This window comes from Amblyraja radiata, chromosome 9, assembly GCF_010909765.2.
Source record: "Amblyraja radiata isolate CabotCenter1 chromosome 9, sAmbRad1.1.pri, whole genome shotgun sequence".
Classification (NCBI taxonomy): Eukaryota; Metazoa; Chordata; class Chondrichthyes; order Rajiformes; family Rajidae; genus Amblyraja; species Amblyraja radiata.
The window spans coordinates 18,000,283-18,024,416 of NC_045964.1; the positions used below are offsets into that span (position 1 = coordinate 18,000,283).

General features: G+C 46.6%; 1 protein-coding gene across 1 annotated transcript in view; it reads right to left on the bottom strand.

The window, feature by feature from the left end:
* LOC116977301 (pleckstrin homology domain-containing family G member 3-like) overlaps positions 1–24,134 on the bottom strand; it is a 130,038-nt gene that overhangs the window by 69,270 nt on the left and 36,634 nt on the right. The window contains exon 2 of the mRNA XM_033027798.1: positions 10,436–10,510. Within this exon, the coding sequence (XP_032883689.1) occupies positions 10,436–10,484 (49 nt within the window). The 5' untranslated portion in view covers positions 10,485–10,510. The remainder of the gene's footprint in view (positions 1–10,435; positions 10,511–24,134) is intronic.

Here is a 24,134-nt window from a genome sequence, read left to right on the forward strand (position 1 = left end):
CCAGCTGGACATTGACTTAACACCTAATTTTACTGGGAAAGTTCCTCCAGACCAACACTAACATCAAAGCCCCCACCACCTGCACATGCCCATCCCTGTCCAACACACACCCACACACACCAACATACACACACACACACACACCCCCACACAAACCAACACACAAAAACAAACACAAACAAACACACACACCCAAACAAAAACACAAACAAAAAAATACACACACACACACATATACACACACATATACACACACACACACACACACACACACACACACACACACACACACACACACACACCCACATACACACACAACCCTTCTTCCCCCACACAAAGCCTCCTTCACCCCCACCTCATCACCTCTGTCCAACATACACCCACCCACATACATACACACACACAGGCACACACATATACAAACACACATACACACACACACATACACACACACACACACACACCCCCACACACACACCCATACACACACATACACACAGCCACACACACATAAATACACACACACCAACACACACACATACACACATACACAACATAAATACACACACCAACACACACACACACACACCCACATACACACATGCACACACATACACAGACACACACATACATATACACACATAAATACACACTCCGCCACACAGAGCCCCCTCCAGCAACTCTCCCACATACACAGCCACAGGCCCTTCCTCACCTCAGCACTGCATATCTTCCCAAATCAGCCCAACATGTCCCATGTCCCCAACCCTCTCATAATCAACCCATTTCCCAACATCCTCCCAAAGCAACCCAATAGTCATACTCACACAGCATGGAAACAGGCCCTTCAGCCCATATCCCTCTAAACCTATTCTATTCATGTACATGTCTAAATGTTTGTTAAATGTTGTGATAGAACCAGCCTCATTTACCTCCTCCACCCACCACTCTTTGTGTGAAAAAGTTGCCCCTCAGGTTCCTATTAAATCTTTCCCTCCCCTCACCTCAAACATATGTCCTTTGGTTCTTGGTTCCCCTACTCTGGGTAAAGGATTTACCCTGTCTATTCCTCTCATGATCTTGTACACTTTTTGTTTTGTTTTACTATTGGGATGACCTTATTGAGGTGTACAATATTTTTCTTCTCATTCTTCCCCCAACCTCAATCAGCCTCACCTCCCAGTTATTTTCCAAAATATATTCCAAAAAACATAGAACGTTATTAAAACTGTCTTCTGGTTACTTCTCAACCGATGACTGATCACATGCCAGTCCCTCTGCCCCTTCACTTCTTTTACCACCCCAAACGGCCACTGTCCATTTACATACAGCGGTAGCACCCAGACTTGTCACCTGTGAGAAAACGTCTTCACCTGATCAGCACCCAGACAACCACTGTGTGCTTTACAAGCTGTAATTGGCACTTTCAAGGCACACTGAAGAGTTAAATGCAGGGTGAAGGAACAGTGGTGGACTAGTTGCATCACAGTGACGCAGCTGGTCGAGCCACTGCCTCATAGGACCAGAGACCTGGCTTTGATCCTGACCGCAGATGCTGCCTGTGTGGAGTTTGCACATTCTCCCTGTGACCGCGTGGGTTTCCTCCGGGTGATCCAGTTTCCTCCCACATCTCAAAGACGTGCGGGTTTATAGGCTATCTGGCCCACAGTGTGAATTGCCCCTAGTGTGTAGGGTTGAAGGGAAAGTGGGATAACATAGAATGGGTGACTGATGGTCAACGTGGTGGGCCGAAGGGCCTCTTTCCATGCTGTATCTCGAACACTAAAACTAAACTAGAGGCACCAATAGAAACAGAGCGGACGTTCTGCTATTCAACACAAAAGCAGCAGCTCAATAACTCCAAATGTCTGCTCCAATTGTGGCTGTTAGTTTTCAGGAGGGCAAGTGATATCTTACCCGCACAGCATGAAGAGATTCAGTGCGCAGAAGTTACAACTGTGCTAAAGGTGAAAGTCATTGCACACGATCGGCGAACAAGCTCATCGGGCAGTGCGCGGCCTTCACTTGAGGCTTGGCCATACTCACCTACCACCGCTGTAAGCCTGGGATTGTCCGGGAGCTGAGACCCCATTTATGTGGTCCATCGACAGCTGAAAGCACTGGCACCATCCGGGTATGGAAGTGCGGCTCCAGTCATTCTACTTGTGGCTGAGAAACCACCATTACCAACTTCATATTGCAGCAAACACTGCAAAAAAAGGAGCAACTCACGATAGAGCAGGACAGGGTTAACTGTCCTGATAAACCTCCTTGACATTGTAACAAAAATCGGACCAATAGGATATATTTCCTGGCAACACTTGTTCTGCACTACCATGAACTTGAAGCTGTCTCCTCCTCAATCACCATGGCGACTAGATATTTGGGTTCCTTGAGGCCTATTGTTTGCCGTTCATCCTGCGCTGAGCTGGCAGAAGTACACCTATTCCTACTCCTCTCAATGTCTCTGCTCTCAATGTCTCTCCTGCTCTCAATGTCCCAGCTTTGGGGAGACAGCCCAGTCGGGACAGACAACATCACAAGGGAGTGAGGCCCAGCTGTGCCCTTGCTCAGCACATATCCTGGATGGGAGGGGTGGGAGTTTTCCAAAGGCGTTCTCTGCCTGGACAATCCCACAGTTCATTCCCGGTCCCGTGAAGATACACGGCAAGGTGTATGCTTGGAATATTTTAATTTGAGGAGAATAGTTTGGAGTTCGGAGACAGAAGGGTTGGGGGTTTGTGATGGGGCGGGAAAATAAGTTAAGAGTGCCACTGAACCCGTGCAGGCTAGGTCAATACCAGATTCAATGCTTTCTCTCAATAGAACATCAGTATGAAATACCAAGCTGAATCCAACGAGTTCAGGGTGGTTCGGCTGAGAAGTCCCAATAGCAATGTACTCTGAATCCTTCATCTGAAGTTTGTGCTTTTTATGCAAGCACTGTTTAGGTGTGGCACGCTGGCATAGCAGTAGAGTTGCTGCCTTACAAAGCTTACAGCGCCAGTGACCCAGGTTTGATCCTGGCTACGGATGCTTATCTGTACGGTGTTTGTACGTTCTCCCCGTGACCTGCACAGGTTTTCTCCGAGAACTTCGGTTTCCTCTCACACACACTTCGGACGACAGATGGCGCAATGGCAATGGGCTAAGTGTTCGGCTGGCGATCGGAAGGTAGCCGGTTCGAATCCCGCTTGGAGTGCATACTGTCGTTGTGTCCTTGGGCAAGACACTTCACCCACCTTTGCCTGTGTGTGAATGTGTGTGAGTGATTGGTGGTGGTCGGAGGGGCCGTAGGCGCAGATTGGCAGCCACGCTTCCGTCAGTCTGCCCCAGGGCAGCTGTGGCTACAGAAGTAGCTCACCACCACCGAGTGTGACTGAGGAATGTATGAATAATGCGATGTAAAGCGCCTTGAGTATTCTAGAAAGGCGCTATATAAATCCCATCCATTATTACAAAGACGTACAGGTTTGTAGGTTAATTGGCTTGATGTAAATGTAAAAAATGTCCCCAGTGTGGGATAGTGTTAATGTGCGGGGATCGATGGTCGGCGCGGACTCGGTGTCTCCCCGCTGTATCTCTAAACTCCCAACTCCACACTGTTATGGGGAGGTAAAAATCCCGTTTAAACGCACCGCCCAAAAACATAGCTTTGGAGTAATTTCTAGATCAGGGCTTGTGAAGCAGCAATGACTGGCCCTTCGGCTTTCCACCATCACTGGTGAATACCGAGCACAATGTATTACCAGGAGAAATAAAGAACTTCAAATGCTGGAGTAACTCAGTGGGTCAGGAAGCATCGCTGAAGATAAAGGACGGGTGACGTTTTGGGTCGGAACCCTTCCTCAGGCCAACTTTCACACAAAACATCACTCATCCTTTCTCTATGGAGATGCTGCCTGACCTGCTGAGTTACTCCAGGACTATGTATCTACCTTCGGTGCGACTGGGAACATCGATCTGAAGTCTGGGTCGCAGGTTTGATTACTGGTGGTCTGGGTGATCTCAATCACTGCATGAGCTGTAGGAAAGGGCCACAACGGACTGTGGTATAGTCCTGGCTGACGAGGGGAGGTCCACTGGCTTTCTTAGCCCCTCCCAATGCCTCCTAAATTCTTGGACATCCTATGCAATATTCAGTACTTCCTCCAACTGGGAAAGCAAAAGAGATTGCCCTGGGTCAAGATTGGAAATTCCCTCCTTGCCTGCCGGTTCCAAACCTAGCCTATACATCAGTCAGAAATCAGATCTGCTGGCATTGAGGTGAATGTCAGGTGACATCCTTAACATCAAAATACATACCTAGTTCAATCTACATGATGCTGACTATCTTTAGCATGTGAAGGAGTCATAGGTTCATAAGTTAAAGGAGCAGAATTAGGACATTCGGCCCATCGTCTATTCTGCCATTCAATCATGGCTGATCTATCTCTCTCCCCTAACCCCATTCTCCTGCCTTCTCCCCATAACCTCTGACACCCGTATTAATCAAGAATCTATCTATCTCTGCCTTAAAAATATCCACTGACATAGCCTCCACAGCCTTCTGTGGCAAATAATTCCACAGACTCACCACCCTCTGACTAAATAAATTCCTCTCAACTCCATCCTAAAGGAACATCCTTTTATTCTAAGGCTATGACTTCTAGTCCTAGACTCTCCCACTAGTGGAAACATCCTGTCCACATCCACCCCAAGGTCATTTAACCCATCAAGTCTACTCCACCATTCAATCATGGCTGATCTAGTCCCTGCCTGCATGCATGGACTGACTAAACAACAAGGACCTCTTCTTCAGGTAAGTATGGATACAGGGCAATTGAACTGTCAACAACTAGAGAGCAATCCTGAACTAATATCCACCTCACTGGAGATACTCGGACTGCCTTTAATCAGACTTTACTGGGCCTTCTCTTGCACTGAACGTTATTCCCTTTATCATGTATCTGTACACTGTGGATGGCTCGATTGTAAGCATCCATGTGCTGGACTGCCCCTGATCCAGGTAAGCCCAGATAAGCCGCAGGTTGCTGCAGGACCTCCTCCGTTGCCCTCAATCGGTTTGGCCAGTGAACTAACGTCCTTGTCCTCGCCCGGCTGCTTTTGTGTCCCAGGGGCGCAGGGAACTTTTCCCATAGGAACTTGGAATTCTTCCCATGCCGACTAGGATTTAATTGCTCTACAAAAGGACACAAAGTGCTGGCGTAACTCAACGGGTCAAGCAGCACGTCTGGTGGATAGGTGATGTTTCGGGTCAGGACCCTTCCATGTCCCCAGCTGCTGGGATTTTAAAGCTCTGTTATCTCCTGCCTAAAGCCTTTGCCTCTGAATATCGATTTTCATCTTTTGAGAAGTTGCTTTATGTGACAGTAAAGACTGATTGTCGTTCACCTGCATGAAGGTTTCCCTGCAAAGGCTCACGCTTAGACTGGGACATGGTAGAGATAAATAGCAGTAGCAGTAGGTGACCTGATCCTGAAACTGCAATGTTGAAGGTCAGTGTGAAAAATCAGGCTTGGTGTACTTAGATATATCTTAGATAAGTCTCTCATATGCAGTATAAGTGTATAGCAGCAGTACACTGGAGACAGTATACAGTGGTCAGATTTGGCACCATTTCCAAGTCTAAGTTGTTGTTAGTGCAAGGTTCTTGACCTGACCATGAAGGCCTGGTGGTATTGCAGGGATTGGCCTGGCCAAGCATGGATGTGGGAATTGAAGGGGACCAGGGTTTGTAAGCCAGGCCGTTCCGTGAGCAAAGGACAAACATTGCTTTTGCAAAGCAGCGTTGAAAATCTCGCTGCAGACAAATTTTGCACATTATCTGTCAACATCACAGTGAATGAGGTGGAGTGGGGCAGCTTATTCCAGAGAAACTACTTGGAGGACAAAACGATAACAAATTTCTCAACACGCACTGCAGCACTGGCAAACACACACAGTTTGTCTACTTGGATTAACTTGATTTTCCACTGCAGGGCATTTTAAATGAACAATTTTCCAGACATCTGTGTTATTATCACCTTGTACTCTCATTGCAATCAAACACATTTAAAGCCGGAAATGTACAAAGGCACCTCGTATATCTTCAAAGAACCTCCGCTTGCATGCTGCCTTTCATGATCTTCAGAAGAATGAAAGCATGCGGCAGGTAGAGCTGTCACATTCCTCGGTCGGAAACAAAGCAAGCAATTTCGCAAGATGGCAGGGTCAATGTTGAAAGAGTTTTTTTACGCTAATCACAAATACCTTTTAGGTTGTGTGGATCCTCAGAAATGAAGGGGGCTGCTTTCGAGTCACAGAGCAACTCCAGAGTCCAGTCAACCATGTTGGGGCAGCACAGTGGTGCACTGGTAAGAGTTGCTGCCTTTACAGCGCCAGAGACCAGGGTTCGATCCTGACCTCGGGTGCTGTCTGTACAGAGTTTATACATTCTCATTGTGACCGGGTGGGTTTTCTCCAGGTGCTCCAGTTTCCTCCCACACTCCAAAGATGTGCACGTTGTAGGTTAATTGGCTTCTATGAAAATTGTAAATTGTCCCTGGTGTCCAGGATAGAACTAGTGCACAGGGTGATTGCTGGTCGGCACGGACATCGTGAGATGAAGGGCTTTTTTCCAAGGTGTATCTCCAAATTAAATTTATTGCCTGAAGCCTGGACACAGAAGAATAGGCAAGACTTGGGGCATATTAGCCATACTGAATGGCAGGACTGGCTAGAAGGGCCGAGTGGCCAACTTCTGCTCCTATTTGTGGGTTGCTGCCACCATGATCAGTAAACACAGTCACTTACTCAAACCAAGACTTCAAGTCAAGTCAAGTTTATTCGTCACATACACATATGAGATGTGCAGTGAAATGAAAAGTGGCAATGCTCGCGGACTTTGTGCAAAAAGATAAATAAACAAACAACCAAACAAACTACCTAATCCCACCCTAATCCCAGTTACTCTCAGCTACACTGTCCAGGATGAACACTTGCCTGTGACCGATTTGGGTTTTTTAAACAATGACCCAACAGATTCATACTCCTTTTTGCTGATGCCATCTTTTTTTTAAACTTCAAATGCTCATAAATGTACGGGTGGGATTTGAACTCTCATTTTCTGCATCATTTGTGTCTGGTAGACCTGTAACAGATCCACCACTGATACTTGGTTCCAGTATCTTTCATTCCATATGAAACTGATACATTTTACACATTCTGGACGTGAGAGGGAAAAGGATAGAGGATATGTCGATAAGTCAAGATAATGGAGGGTGCAAGGGGCTTACATGGACTTCAGAGCAGATGGACCAAGTGGCTATCTCTGCCGTAAATTCACATAACCAAAACTATTCCATCCCCAGACGTTGCTTGGCCCGCTGAGTTCCTCCAGCCCTTTGTGTTATGCTCAAAACTCCATCGTCTGCAGTACCTTGTGTCACCACAGTGATAGATGCATCTTCTCAATAAATCTGACTTTTGCAGAACTTCCACTGGACGATTTCTCAACTCAATTCTGCTGTGCTTCCCAGAAATGTAAAAGCTTTAAGTTTTAAGCTCTCACTTTGCCTGAAGGACATCTTACAGGCCACAGTCTACCAAAGGTGGCCATGTGGACAACTCCTTGACGTTCACAACAGAAGCTCATCAGAAAGAAATTTGGGTTATCACAACAACCGCAAAGAAAATGCCTAGTGGAGTTACATTTCATTCTATGGAGTCCATCCTCCAAATTGATACATCCCTCTCAAAAAGGGGCACATACGTTTCATGAATAACCCCAGCAAAAATCATAGCATGACACCCAACAGCCCAGCACAAACTTTGTGGCCTGATAGTAAGAGAGTGGTACTCAGGACCATGAGATTCGACTGAGGATCCACTCCACTGACCACAAGCAGAACATCAGCTTATTATCTTATCTGCAGGACATACCAACTAATATCTTCTCTGGAAGAAACAAATCATCGAGATAAAAGATCCAATCTGCAGTTCTCCTGGTCTGAATGAACTACAGAGAGTAATGTTTTTAATAATAACCATAAATATCAAAATTACTATTAAATCCGATAAGGACTGCAGATCAAGAGTCAAGACTTTATTGCCACATGTACCGAAACGGAACAATGAAATTCTTACTTGCAGCAGCACAAGAGAGATTTAACATGTTACTCTGTAAAACCCACAATAAAACCCAACAAAAAAAGTTCAGTATATGTTAAAAAAAACAGACAAATAAATTCAATAGTCGTGCACATAGTAGACAATGGTAATCCTGTTGATAAAAAGAAGCCTGGAAAATGAAATTCTGTACTACAAGGTGGAATTGAGGCATATTTACTTGATTAGTAAGGGTATCAGGGGTTATGGGGAGAAGGCAAGAGAATGGGGTTGAGAGGGAAAGGTAGATCAGCAATGATTGAATGACTTCATGGGCCAAATTCTGCTTCTATAACATGAACATGAACAGATAGCATTGATGCTGGATAAACACACAGAAAGAAAAGAATAGGAGATGCATTTAGAATTAGATAAATTAGTGGCAGCTCATGTTCCCAATAAACCCCCAAACAAATCTGTTGGGGAGTAAGAAGTCCAATGTTATACAGCAACAACAATAACAACAACTTATTTTTTATCTATTACCTCCAACAGAGCACAGTCACTAGATAAATGCTACCCAAAGAGCTACTTAAACAATGTTGACACTAAGTCCTATGGGAAAATACTTGAAGGGCCTGGCCCACTTGGTGATTTTTTCGGTGACTACTGGCGTCATATCAGTGTTGCCAAAACATTTAGAACATTTCAAATTCCAGTGGCGACAAAAAAAAATGTTGCGACACTTGGAAAAGAAAACCTCACGTCATGTGTCATCACGCCGCAACTTTTTCGGTGACCTGATACGTCAGACAATGATGCTGGCAGTCGCCGAAAAAATCGCCAAGTGGAACAGGCCCTTTAGACCAGTGACCAAGGGCTTGGTCAAAGGGACAGATTTTAAGGAGTATGTTAGAGGACAGAGGAGGAGATTCAGGGAGAAACGTCCGCATGTTGGGAACTTTGCAGAAGGAATGAACGCAAGAAGTGCCTGATTCATTGCAGGAAGGGTTAGGAGGCTATAGTTGGGAGAATCCTCTGGGATGATTAGAGTGGTGTAGGACAATATTGAGAGAGTGGAGGGCAAAGCCATGGAGGGGACTGAAAACTAGGGACAGAGTCATGGAATAACTCAGCGGGTCAGGCAGGTCTGGGGAATATGGAACGGTGGCGCATATCGGGCTGGGATGCTTCTTCAGACTGATCGTGAGGGGAGGGAGAGGAAAGCTGGAAGAGAAGGGAGGCGGAACACAGAGTGGGAGGTAATAGGTGGCCGCAGTTTAGGAGGGTTTAGATGGGCAGATGGTTGGAACAAAGGCCAGAGATAAATGCAGAAGGTGTGGGACAGGATTGCTGAGCTGCAAATTGTGAAGCTAGAGGGAGGGAAAAGTAGCAGGAGGGAAGGAGGAGGGAAGAGATGTGGGAGTCTAGGTGGGGCACAGGGGAGGAGAGGGAGGGGGGGTGGGGGAGGTGGAGGGTGTGGGGGAGAAAGTGCAGGGTGGGGTTATGGGGTTTTGGTAGGAAGTTACCGAAAATTGGAGAATTCAAATATTCATACTGTTGGGTTGTAAGCTACCCAGGTGGAATGTGAGGTACTGCTAAAACTAACGCAAACATGTTAAATGGTGATGTTGCTTACTTAGGCAGGCGTGTCTGCAGCTCATAAAGTGCCTGGGCGGTGAACACCAAAGATCCTATAGCAAGCAAGATAGATCACTCGACGAAAAAGACATTGTACGGTCATGGGCAGATTCATGGGTAATTTTCAGCCCCATTTCCGTAACCAGCTTCCGTCTCTGCACCAGAGATCCCATAGCGGAGCAAAGATAACTAGTGCGGAGACGGAAGCCGGTTACGGAAACATCCTCGTAAAAATAAAAGTTCTTTAGTAAAAAATCTTCTCCTCATTTTCAGAATTATAATTTATAAACACAAACTGTTCCCCCCGCAACATTGATTACACTGCGAGTCGGGTCGGGTCGGGTCGGGTTACTGAAATGGATGAAAAAAAGGCCCATGTTCCACTCCATTGCGTACTACACATCAGCCCATTGCATTTAAAAGCACTGGTCTATCTTGCTCCGCTATAGGATCTTTGGTGAACACCATTCGGTGAAAGCCACCATGCAGGTAGTAGAGTCCTGGATCACCTCAAAGATTCCTGTAGGGTTATCAGCCAGGAATGGATTGGAAATGTCAAGAAAAGAAACGGCAAAGGTATGGATAACAGTTGTGGTGTGGCAAGGTGGATTTGGGTAATGCGCCAATGCAGAGGTATGCACTTGGCACAAACACAAAATGTCTCCAGTGGGTGAAACCTCTGCAGTGTAACAAAGCAGGTACTAACCTTCTACACCTGGTGCCTCCTTAGCAGAGCACAACGACCCTTCAGGCATCCCTCCGTGAGCTGGCAGAGTTGACACTGTGGAAAGAAGGGAGTTCAGATTTCCAATACATGTCTTCTCGGCTTCAGGGTTCAACATAACATCTTGTTCCCGCTGTAGACAAATTTGGATCCCCCATTCAACTGATTCAAACGATGTGGAGATAGCTGATGATGTTCTGAGTGGTCGGTCCGACCTTGTTTCCTTGGCTCATTTTTAGAGATACAGGGTGGAAAGAGGCCGTTTGGCCCACCAGCTCCATGCTGACCTACAATCACCCGTACACTAGTTTTATCCTACACACTAGGGACAATTTACAGAAGTCAATTAACCTACAAACCTGCATGTCTTTGGAGTGCGGGAGGAAACCAGAGCACCAGTACAAAACCCATCGTGATCACAGGGAGAACCTGCAAACTCCGTACCGACAGCACCCGTAGCCAGGGTCGCATTCTGGCGCTGCAAGTCAGCAACTCAAGCACTGCACCGCCCCTTAATATAAATTATTAGGGGGGCACATGGATTTGAACCAGGGACCTCTTGCTCTGCAGTCAAATGCTCTACCACTGAGCTATATTTGATGGGTAACATTTCTGCATGTTTCATGAGACAGAAGACAGGGACAAACGTACGTCACAGCTTTAGCTATGGACATCCAAACATGCTTTACAGCCAATTAAATGTCGCCACTGTTGTAACATATGGAATGCTGTAACCAAATTACAGAGAGCAATGAGATAATGTTTGAATGGGTGGTGGTTGAGAAACAAACATTCACAGATACGTCAGAGAGAACTGCTTGGCTCAGCTTTGAAATGTCAAGAGATGAAGCAGACGGGAACTGTGGAAACATGGAACTGCAGATGCTGATTTACAAAAATGGGCACAAGGTGTATCGGAAGAAGGGTCCCGTCCCGAAACGTCACCTATCCATGATCTCCAGATATGCTGCCAGACCCGCAGAGTTATTCCAGCACTTTGTGTCCAGATAAGAACTAGATTTAAGGTACACAAAAATGCTGGAGAAACTCAGCAGGTGCAGCAGCATCTATGGAGCAAAGGAAATAGGCAACGTTTCGGGCCGAAACCCTTCTTCAGACTGAAGAAGGGTTTCGGCCCAAAACGTTGCCTATTTCCTTCGCTCCATAGATGCTGCTGCACCCGCTGAGTTTCTCCAGCATTTTTGTGTACCTTCGATTTTCCAGCATCTGCAGCTCCTACTTAAACAAGAACTAGATTTAGCCCAGTAGCAGAAAGATAGCTCCTGCCTCAGTACACCTAGTCTGAAGTGGGACTCCAACCCATAGCCAAGTGAGGCTTGGTGATACCCAAACCCCCTTCTCATTTACAAACGATGCCGTAGTATCCCGAGCATTCACTTGAATTTGTGAGATAGGGACAAGGACCCTGGTCTAACCCGGAATGGAGAGTAGGCCTCAATGCTGCATTAAATCCCATTGTACATGCTGGAACCACCATAACTTTGACACTGTCTGTATAACTTGTTCTTACCTTCCCCACAGCCAACAATGGACCATTGTGGGCTCCAACTTTCTTTGATCATTGTTGCTTTTTGCATATCTTTCATTCATTTGTTCTATATCTCTCTATATCAACCTCTATAATTCTTGTTTCCCTTTCCCCTGACTCTCAGTCTGGAGAAGGGTGTCGACCTGAAACGTTACCTATTCGTTTTCTTCAAAGATGCTGCCTGACCCAATGAGTTACTCCAGCATTTTGTGTCTAGCTTAACTTCAGACCCGGACCTGAGGTAGCACAACCAAGTCCTGCCACCACACTGACTGGTCAATGTACAGCTCTGATGGTCATGATTAGTAACTTGCTTTAAACAACATACTTACCACATACTTCTTTAGTCAGAGGGTGGTGAAACAGTGGAATTAATTGTCGCAGAAGGCTATGGAGGCCCTGCCAATGGATATTTTTAAGGCAGAGATAGATAGATTCTTGATTAGTATGGGTGTCAGGGGTTATGGGGAGAAGGCAGAAGAATGGGGTTAGGAGGGAATGATAGATCAGCCATGATTGAATGGTGGAGTAGACTTGATGGGCCGAATGGCCTAATTCTGCTCCCATAACATGACCTTATGCCCGTATGACCGTACAGTAATTAAAGTGCTTCAGTACCATCATACATTGACAAATTACACAAAGAGACATCAAAAGCAAATGGAAATGTTCACAGATTAAGTAATTTGGCCTATGGTCTCTTGTCCAAGAGCACACAAAGTAGGCTAATCCTACTTCCCAGCTCCAAGTCCACGCCCTGCAGGTTATAGCAGCTCCCATGGCCTTCCATTCCCCCTACCTATATTTGTGTCGAAGGTAGACACAAAATGCTGGAGTAACTCAGCGGATCAGGCAGCATCTCTGGAGAGAAGGAATGGGTGACGTTCCGGGTCGAGACCCTTCTTTAGATTGAGAAGTGGGGAGTGGGAGATATAGATATGGAAGGTTGAGGTGTGAAAAGATCAAAGCAGACGGTGATCAGGAAATGTGGAATGAGCTAGCTGAGGGGAAGGTGAAAAGAAGGCATACAATTGTAAAATTAATCAGGGCAGTGAAACCAGTTGGAGAACTAGGGTGGGGGGAGGGACGGAGAGAGAGGGAAAGCAAGGGTTACTTGAAGCTAGAGAAATTAAAATCAAGGGCCGTGCGGTGGCGCAGCAGTTGAGTTACTGCTTTATGCCCCTGTCCCACTTAGGAAACCTGAACGGAAACCTCTGGAGACTTTGCGCCATACCCAAAGTTTCCTTGCGGTTCCCGGAGGTTCCCGGAGGTTTTTGTCAGTCTCCCTAATGGTCGAAAGTGGTTTCCGCTTCTTCTATGTTCCGGAGATTATTTCAAAAAATTCAAAACCGGCCGCGACTAAAAATAGGTTGCCGTTTTAAAAATCGGTAATTTTTTAGTCGAAGCCGGTTGCGATGCTAGTTGAAGGTGGTTGTCGGAGGTTGCAGGTAGTGGTAGGTAAGACAAAAACCTCCGGGAACCTTACGGAAACCTTGGGTGGGGCGCAAAGTCTCTAGAGGTTTCCGTTCAGGTTTCGTAAGTGGGACAGGGGCATTACAGCGCTTGCGGCGCCAGAGACCCGGGTTCGACCCCGACTATGCGTGCTGTCTGTACGGAATATGTACATTCTCCCCTTGACCGCGTAGGTTTTCTCCGAGGTCTTCGGTTTCCTCCCACACTCCAAAGACGTACAGGTTAATTGGCTTGGTGTATGTGTAAATTGTCCCTAGTGTGTGTAGGTAGTGTTAATGTGTGGGGATCGCTGGTCTTGCTGTTTCCCCTCTGTATCTCTAAACTAAACTAAACTAAATATTCATACCGCTGGGTTGTAAGCTGCAACCTCGGGGATATGTGGGCACTCTCTCTGTTCTTCAACACTTAGTCATAGAGCCGTGCAGACAGAAACAGGCCTTTCGGCCTACCATGGCCGTGCCAGCCATCGAATACCTATCTACACCAATCCCATTAACCAGCACCTAATCCACAGCTTTTTCTGCCTTGCCTATTCAAATACTCATCTCGATACCACTGAAAATGTTGTGAGAATAATCATCTACACCACCCCTCCAGGCACTGCATCCAGATTCCAATCGACCTCTTGGTGAAAACATTCCTACTCAGATATCCCCTAAACTGTTTACCCCTTACTCTAAATCTATATCCAGTAGGTTTTGACACCTCTGCTATGAGGAAATGCTTCCTATTATCGACCCTGTATGTTCTCCTCAAAATCAGCTCTCTCCAAGGGATAAACATAGAAACATAGAAAACAGGTGCAGGAGTAGGCCATTTAGACCTTCGAGCCAGCACCGCCATTCAATATGAGCATGGCTGATCATCCAACATCAGCACCCCGTTCCTGCTTTTTCCCCTTCCTAACTAGCCTCTCCTCAACACCGAAACGCTCCATCCCTGGCAACATCCTAGTGAATCTCCTTTGCACCCTCTTCAGTAGCACACCATTTGCTGTGTGTTCCCTTGCCTTGTTAGTCCACAAAACCATTTTCCCTCTCATCTCGTGGGACCCAATTCCATTTTCCATCGTCCTACTTGCCAAACTAGTCCCGATACATTCCTGCAGCTCAAAACCTTTCTCCTCACCCTCAAACACAAGGACCTTTTGATATTATCTACAAAGCTTTTAAGCATAGCTCCAGGCACTCAAAACCATTGATTATACACTACAAAAAGCAAGGTTATTGGCACTGCATCAACCTTCCCGGCACTAAAACATGAACCCTTCCTTTCTGGCACTCTGCAAGTTTCATATCCAACTTGCACTTTCACATGGATTCGATAGGCTTTCCCTTTCCGTTCTAGCCCTAATTGAGACTCTGTAACCTAATGCCCCTGTCCCACTTAGGAAACTTGAACGGAAACCTCTGGAGACTTTGCGCCCCAACCAAGGTTTCCGTGCGGTTCCCGGAGGTTCCCGGAGGTTTTTGTCAGTCCCCCAACCTGCTTCCACTACCTGCAACCTCCGACAACCACCTGCAACCTCCGGGAACCGCACGGAAACCTTGGGTGGGGCGCAAAGTCTCCAGAGGTTTCCGTTCAAGTTTCCTAAGTGGGACAAGGGCATTACCAAAACACACACAACTTAGATCAAGTGCACTACCCTAATAAACCCCTCCTTGTAACCACCTCAAAATAATCACTCATCCGTCAGACATGGCCTTATTTTAAATCTCCACCGACTGCCTGTTTGATTAAAAAAGACAATAAGTGCTGGAGTGACTCAGCGGGTCAGGCTACTTCTTGGGAGAACATGAGAAGGGTCCTGACCCGAAACGTCACCTATACATGCTCTCTAGGGATGCTGCCTGATCCGCTGTGTTACTCCAGCATTTTGTGTGGGTTTTTTTTGTAAACCACCATTCTACAGTTCCTTGTTTCCACACCTGATCTTTTTGATTATGCGCCTCTCTACAGAAAGAACAATGGACAGATAGAGGATTTAAGAAGCATCGACGAAGACAGGTGGTTTGCTGTTTAGTAATTAATGAAAGGAGCTGAGGGCCCTTGGAGTTGGTGGGACTGGTGTCATTTTTGGAGATAGGGTGTATTGTCCCCAAGACAGTGGAGGGACTTGATTTTAAGGCAGAGGACTTTAGAAATTAAGGCTTTATGGAAGTTCTCCCAGTTCCAGACTTTCTCTGGCAAAAACAGGAAAGCAGACTATTATCTAAATGGTGGCCGACTAGGAAAAGGGGAGATGCAGCGAGACCTGGGTGTCATGGTACACCAGTCATTGAAAGTGGGCATGCAGGTGCAGCAGGCAGTGAAGAAAGCGAATGGTATGTTAGCTTTCATAGCAAAAGGATTTGAGTATAGGAGCAGGGAGGTTCTACTGCAGTTGTACAGGGTCTTGGTGAGACCACACCTGGAGTATTGCGTACAGTTTTGGTCTCCAAATCTGAGGAAGGACATTATTGCCATAGAGGGAGTGCAGAGAAGGTTCACCAGACTGATTCCTGGGATGTCAGGACTGTCTTATGAAGAAAGACTGGATAGACTTGGTTTATACTCTCTAGAATTTAGGAGATTGAGAGGGGATCTTATAGAAACTTACAAAATTCTTAAGGGGTTGGACAGGCTAGATGCAGGAAGATTGCTCCCGATGTTGGGGAAGTCCAGGACAAGGGGTCACAGCTTAAGGATAAGGGGGAAATCCTTTAAAACCGAGATGAGAAGAACTTTTTTCACACAGAGAGTGGTGAATCTCTGGAACTCTCTGCCACAGAGGGTAGTCGAGGCCGGTTCATTGGCTATATTTAAGAGGGAGTTAGATGTGGCCCTTGTGGCTAAGGGGATCAGAGGGTATGGCGAGAAGGCAGGTACGGGATACTGAGTTGGATGATCAGCCATGATCATATTGAATGGCGGTGCAGGCTCGAAGGGCCGAATGGCCTACTCCTGCACCTAATTTCTATGTTTCTATGTTTCTATGTTTCTCGGGATGGAAAATAAGCTGCAAACATGCCAGGAATGCCAACGTTCTCAGAATCATTAACTCCCTCCACGAGTTTGCTTCGGATCATCAAATGATGGAACGGTAGCCATTTAGCCCATCAAACCTATCCCTTAAAAGGTGCCGCCTGATTAGACCTACGCCCCAACAACTTGCCTCTAAAGCTAAATAAATCCTGCCTAACCTGCTAATTTGAAAAAAATCCCAGTTATTTTTTCTGTTTGGTTTGGTTTTAACAGGCATGGAAAACTTCTGTTGGACTCCCTCCCACCCATTGTCCTCCAAGTAATAAATCAGTTTTGCCCCAGGATGGATGTCACATCAAGGGAGCAAAGGACACAGATTGTGAATGAGGGGGACGGAGAGGTGGATGTCAAAGCCTGTTATCATTGCAAGATCTCTTCAGTCAGCTACTTCAGGAGCAAATTGTCAGCTCACATCGATGCTAAAAACAAACTAGCAGATTGAATGTTTAAGAAGGAACTGCAGATGCTGGAAAATCGAAGGTAGACAAAAATGCTGGAGAAACTCAGCGAATGAGGCAGCATCTATGGAGCGAAGGAAATAGGCAACTTTTCGGCCTGAAACGTTGCCTATTTCCTTTGCTCCATAGATGCTGCCTCACCCGCTGAGTTTCTCCAGCATTATTGTCTACCCTGGCAGATTGAACGTCATTGACCTCAAATGGTCATCCTGTTTCTCTCTCCACAGCTGTCGCCAGACCTGTGGAGAAATCCCAACGTTCTTTTGTTTTCAAAATAAGAACTGTCGCAGCCACTCTACTTGAAGTATCTGGTCATGGAAGGACTGATGATTATGCAGTCATTGTAGTGACAAAGTTCCATCTTCACGCCAGAGTTGTCCTCCATTGTAACGTAACATTAAAATACATTAAAATATCAGAGAAGAAATCAAAGAGCTCAAAAGTGGGAATCCAAGAATCATAGAGAGTCATACAGTGTGGAAACAGCCCAAAGTCATACAGTGTGGAAACAGGCCATTTGGCCCAACTTGCCAACACCGACCAACATGTCCCATCTACACGTTCCACCTGTCTGCATTTGGTCCATATCCCTCTAAACCTAATGTGTAGAAGGATATGGACCAAATGCAGCTACAGACATTACAACTACAGATACTGGTTTAAACCTAAGATAGACACAAAAAGCTGGAGTAACTCAGCGGGACAGACAGCATCTCTGGAGAAAAGGAATGGTTGAAGTTTTGGGTTGAGACCCTTCTTCAGGCTCTCTAGTCCCTCTAAACCTATCCTATCTATGTACCTGTCTAAATGTTTCTTAAACATTGCGATGGTACCTGTAATGGTGCTGTCAGCTGTCCCAATAGAGTTCCATAACAATCTTTAACCTCGTGGGATGAGAAGACCTCATTACAACCTGAAGAAGGGTCTCGACCCGAAATGTCACCCATTTTCTCTCTCTCTCGAGGGAGAGAGGGGGGAGAGAGGGACGGAGGGAGGGGGGGAGAGGGGGAGAGGGGGAGAGGGAGAGAGGGAGAGAGGGAGAGAGGGAGAGAGGGAGAGAGGGAGAGAGGGAGAGAGGGAGAGAGGGAGAGAGGGAGAGAGGGAGAGAGGGAGAGAGGGAGAGAGGGAGAGAGGGAGAGAGGAGGAGAGAGGAGAGAGAGACTGCCTGAGTTACTCCAGCTTTTTGTGTCTATCATTGATTTAAACCAACTCCTTCTTACTCATTACAACCATGGCAAGCACCTGGTCCTGATTCAACAAAGAGAGTTTGCAAATGTTTGAAGTCTTGCCCCAGACCAAGGAGCCAAGCTGAAAAAGCTCCAGGGCAGACCCTCATTGAAGGCCTTGCCAGAAACACCAACATCCTATACACAAATGAAAATAAGATTAGATTCCTAGGACCAGGCCCAAAGAAGGACCTTCATTCTCCATCATCATTTTTTAATATAAATAAAGTTTTCTTTGACACGAGATCTAGGATAAGCTGGAGAAACACAGTCCAGTCAGCAACTTTGGCAGAACCTTCCTATTCCCACTGTTGATTCACCTGCTACGGATTTAATGAAATTATTATGAATGAATATTTGAAATAAAGGCAGAACAGATGAGAAATATTCAGCAAATCAGGCAGCATGAATGTAGAGGAAAACTGAATCAATGTTTCATGCCAGTGACAAACTTTATTTCAGATTTCAAGCATCTACAGTTTTTTGCTTTTCATGAATGTCTGTTGGATAATGGGATCTATCTCTCCAAGGGGGAGGTGGGGCGAATCATCATTTGGGCGGCACAGTGGCACAACAGTAGAGCTACTGCCTCACAGTGTCAAGAGACCTGGCTTCAAACCTGGCCTCGGGAGCTGTCTGTGTGAGGTTTGCACGTGAGTTTCCTCCCCATTCTCCGGTTTCCTCCCACATCCTATAGACATGCGGGTTTGTAGTTTAATCTACCTCTGTAAATTGCCCCAAGTGTGAAGGGAAAGGTCGAGAAAGTAGGATAACATAGAGCAAGTGTGAACAGGTGATCAATGGACGTAGTGGACTCAGTGGGCCTGTATCCATACAGTACAGGGACACCACCGATTTTCTACCAACTGATGGTCCGGCCCTTTCTTTAATCCAGACAATATTATGAGGGCGTTGGCTGCAGCGCGCGCGCTCTTTCAGGACGTGTACCTCCATGCTCAAAGAGTTAATTGCTTGCTTTTTTAATTGTTAATTCTTTATTTAAGTTTCTAGCAGTCCACAGTGCTTTAGGAGATTGAGAGGGGATCTTATAGAAACTTATAAAATTCTTAAGGGGTTGGACAGGCTAGATGCAGGAAGATTGCTCCCGATGTTGGGGAAGTCCAGGACAAGGGGTCACAGCTTAAGGATAAGGGGGAAATCCTTTAAAACCGAGATGAGAAGAACTTTTTTCACACAGAGAGTGGTGAATCTCTGGAACTCTCTGCCACGGAGGGTAGTCGAGGCCAGTTCGTTGGCTATATTTAAGAGGGAGTTAGATGTGGCCCTTGTGGCTAAGGGGATCAGAGGGTATGGAGAGGCAGGTACGGGATACTGATTTGGATGATCAGCCATGATCATATTGAATGGCGGTGCAGGCTCGAAGGGCCGAATGGCCTAATCCTGCACCTAATTTCTATGTTTCTATGTTTCTATGTTTAGAGACACGGGACTGGTGTAATTAGTGGGTCAGTGGTGTATTGTTGAATTATTATTACATGACCTCTATTGGACTGGCAAAACGAATAATCTGGAAAGTCTCTGGAACCAAGGGTGCTGGATAATCGATGTTGGACCTGTGTTGCTGCCTTACAGTGACAGAGACCCAGGTTCAATCCTGACTGTGGGTACCTTCTCCCCGTGACCTGCGTGGGTTTTCTACAGGATCTCCGGTTTCCTCCCACACTCGAAAGACGTGCAGGTTTGTAGGTTATTTGGCTGTGGTAAAAATTGTAAATATCCCTAGTGTGTAGGATAGAGTTAGTGGATCGCTGTTCGGTGCAGACTCATTGGCCTGAAGGGCCTGTTTCTGCGCTGTATCTCTAACTAAATTAAGTAACTAAGTGGGATCACCTGTGTATATATTTACACCAGCTAAGAAGCAGACTGCTGGGCTGGTGTATCTGGGCAATAGCACAAGGCAGCTGGATTGACACCAGTGTAGATTCCTGGGATGGGACAGTGCCAGCCCAAGTCTCCGTGACTGCCCGATTCCTGGATGGGACTGTGTCAGTCTGACCTTCTGTCTCTGCACTATTCCAGAGCTCTTCCCACTTGCTATTTTTTACTTCCATTCTCTGTGAACTTAAACCCATCTAAAATTCTGCTGGCTGTGCCCCAAAACTGATGTGATCGTTTAGGAAAGACACAAAATGCTGGCGTTACTCAAGGGGTCAGGCAGCATTCCCGGAGAACGTGGACAGATGACCTTTCAGGTTGGTACCCTTCTCACTGACGGCACGGCTGAAGGATTCACATTGGGGAAATGGTGAGTGAGGGTCTCACATAGCTCCCGTCAAAGAGAGGAGGACTTCTTCATAGAGGGCATATCTAGAGAAGATTTTGCAATGGATCAGTCAAAATGTAGAAACATGGAACACCGGATGTTGGGTTACCAAGGAAAGACACAAAATGCTGGAGTAACTCAATGGGTCAGACAACATCCCTGGAGAACATGGGCTGATTGTTAGACTTCTGTCCCCTCTTAATTCCATGCGATTAGAGCCCTTAATATCCTTACCAGTCTATATCAACAACGTCAGAGAGAGTAAATATTCACATTTGACACGTATATCCCCATAATATCTACAGATCTCTGCACAACGGTGATCCTTGCCAAGAGCAAGTAACATGGTGGTCTTTGACACTCAAATAATTCATTGCAATAATTGTTGGAAGTGGAAATGGAAGAGGACACATTTTGCCTTGCCTTGTCAATAAGACTAAGGTGTTAGTAGCACCTTTATCAAAGGTAATCATCCCAATATGCTTCAAAGGGTAGTTTTGGGGCTGTCCCACTGTACGAGCTAATTCAAGAACTCTCCCGAGTTTAAAAACAAACTTGTGGTAAGCACGTAGAATGTACGTTGCGGGTACGTCGGAGCTCGGGACGTCTCTTAGCGGCACGTAACGCTAACGGCAGATACTCGGGAAACGCGGTAAGCTCGCGAAGACTCGTTTTTTCGTTGAAAAATGTCCACAAGAGCCCCGAGTACCTACGAGCGGCTATTACCTTAATTCTCTGAGTTCGAATCAGGGGAAACTCGGGAGAACTCTTGAATTAACTCGTACAGTGGGACTGCCCCATAAGCATCAAGCATAACGGAAAGGGAGTGGATAAAATGTGTTAGAAAGGATGGCTGAAAGGGGCCTGACCCTATCGCTGTTCTCATGAGATGCTGCCTGACCCGCTGAGCTACTCCTGCACTCTGTGTCTTTTTTTGTAAACCAGCATCTGCAGTTCCTTGGTTTTACATCACAATCTCAGTGAGGAGTAGGTTTCAAGAAGTCTGAAAAAATATACCGGATATACTGACGTGATGTTAATAATTAAGGCTCACTGCAGTATATCTCGGTAAAAATGAAGGATTACTCGTATCTTGGAGTGAAAATGTTTAGAGGCATATTGACCAAATGCAGGCATATAGAGCAGTGTTAGATCAGCAGCCTGGTTGGCATTGACATATTGGGCTGAGAGACCTGTTTCGGCATCGTATTACTTACTCTATGACTGTAATGCGGGCAATTTAGATTTGTGTAGACGGGCAAAAAGGTTGGCATAGATGTGGTGGGCCGAAGGGTCAGTTTCTGTACTGTATAACTGTATGACTCTATGAGTGGTGAAGACATTTCAGGAAGGTATCCCAGAGTCGGGGATGTTTGTAGCTGAAGGCACAGAGCTGGTGGGAGAATGATGAACAATGCGAGATGTATAGGAGTGCTGATACACTGGACGGGCATGGGGCTGTTGGAAACACAGAGACGAAGAGCCAGGACTGAGGCCATAGAGGCTGTGGAGATAACAGACGAGAATCAACTGTTTCCGCACCTCCCCCCCTCCACCCTTCCTCTTCCCCCACCCTTTCAGATGGAGAACACGGTGTCCTGTTCCAGGCTGGGATACAAGCACTCAGAATCTGCATCTGGGTCGGTGCAGAGAGCTGAATCCTGTGGGAAGAGACTGACCCTGGGTCACTGTTCTATTTACTCACAGAGGAGTTGCATTACTCAACGTTTCCATTTACCACACTGCCCAGAAACAGCAAATACCAGGTGACAGAGAGCAGGGATTTGCATTTGACGTTTGCAGGAAGTGAATGCTTCCAAAGACGTGCAGGTTTGTAGGTTAATTGGCTTCGGTAAAAATTGTAAATTGTCCCTAGTGTGGAGGATAGTGTTAGTGTAGGAGGATCGCTGGTCAACGCGGTCTCAGTGTTTCCGCGCTGTATCTCTCAGCTAAACAAAACAAAATACAAAGCGGTTTTCAAAGTCTCACATAGTCCCAATGACTTTACCGTTAATTAAATAGTTTTGAAAATGTAGGTCAGGATTGCAATCGATTAAAATCATCAGAACTTTATACTTTAGAGATATAGCGTGGAAACAGACCCTTCGGCCCACCGAGTTCCCGCGGACCAGTGATCACCCCGAACACTAGCACTATCCAACCCACTAGGGACAATTCACAATTTGACCAAAGTCCGTTAGCGGGAGGAATGTGGGAGGAAACCGGAGCTCCTGCAGGAGGAATATACAACTCCGTACAAGACAGCACTGAGGTCAGGATCATACCCGGTTCTCCGGTGCTGTAGCAACTCTACCGCTGCGCCACAATGCAACCCTAATAATTATTTCTGGCAATCTGTACATAACTAAAACTCTGATCTTGTTATCTTCCGTTTGCGCGGTCATTCTATTTGCGCAAAAGTTTTACGCGAGAGCGCTACGATTTTTGCCAGCTTACTCACCGTTCTCTTGCGCTGCGATTGCACCAAGTTTCGTTCCGATCAGTGGTCCAATGTAAACTTTAGCGAGGTTTAAAAATCTTAAAAACTGAGCGTGCGCAGATCGATCTCCTCTCCTGCCGTTCAGCGCCGCGTGGATTGGTCTTTTCTCCTGTCACTCCGCGGGACGGTCCGCCCCTTCCTGCGCCATCGCGTCTTTACTGGAGCGTTGGATGGCTGGTGGAGGTTTCCAACCGGACATCATTTTCGGAGGGACTGGAAACGACCCGGCACGGGAAATGACGCCAAACGGAAAGCGGAGAATACAACAGCGCTGGAGAAAACGGAAAGCTGATCTCAGTGGAGGAGAACAACCAGCGACCAGCAGTCCAGTGACCAGCAGTCCAGCGACCAGCGGTCCGCTGTGAGTCTGCTCCAGCCCCTTCCCCTCTGGTCCCCCACGCTGGTTCCTGCACCCCTCCTTCGTGATACCCCCCACAACCCCCATATTTTCTCAGAGCTCTCTCCCCCCCACCCCCACAACCACCCCCACCGCCCATACACCCCCTCCTCCCCCTGCCTACACCCTCCTCCCCCCCCGCCCACACCCCCTCCCCGCCCATTGCCCCCCCCACACACAACCTGCCCCCCCCCCACACACCCTGCCCACACATCCCCCCTCCCCAACACACCCCCCTCTCCCATACCCATCAGCTGCGCCTACGTAGTGATACCTGCGTGTTGGGGAATGGGTTGCGTTGGGGGACCAGGCCTCCCGTGTGACTGGGACCCAATGGGTCCCACTTAGTCTAGTAATGAAGTAAATGTTTTGTTATTGGCAGAGGCTTTGACTGAGGACTGCGTGGACAAGGAGATGATCTCCTGCACAAAGCTTTCAGAGAATGGCGGCAGGTTGCAGCATTCACTCAATGCTGATGCTGGGGATGCACATGAGCTGAACCTAACGTGGCGCTGTATCTCTTGTGATTGTAATGGAAAGTAATAGTTGTGATGAATAAAGGTAAGACTTAGTTAATCTACATTAGCTTCAATGGTTCAATTTTATTTTGAGGGATATTGGTCAAATGCAGGCACATGGGGCCAGCTCAAGCAGGTAACTAGGTGGGCATGGACATGTTGGGCCGAAGGGCCTGTTTCGGCGCTGTGTTAAACATGATACCATTTATCTGTACACTGTGAATAGGCACAAAATGCTGAAGTAACTCAGTG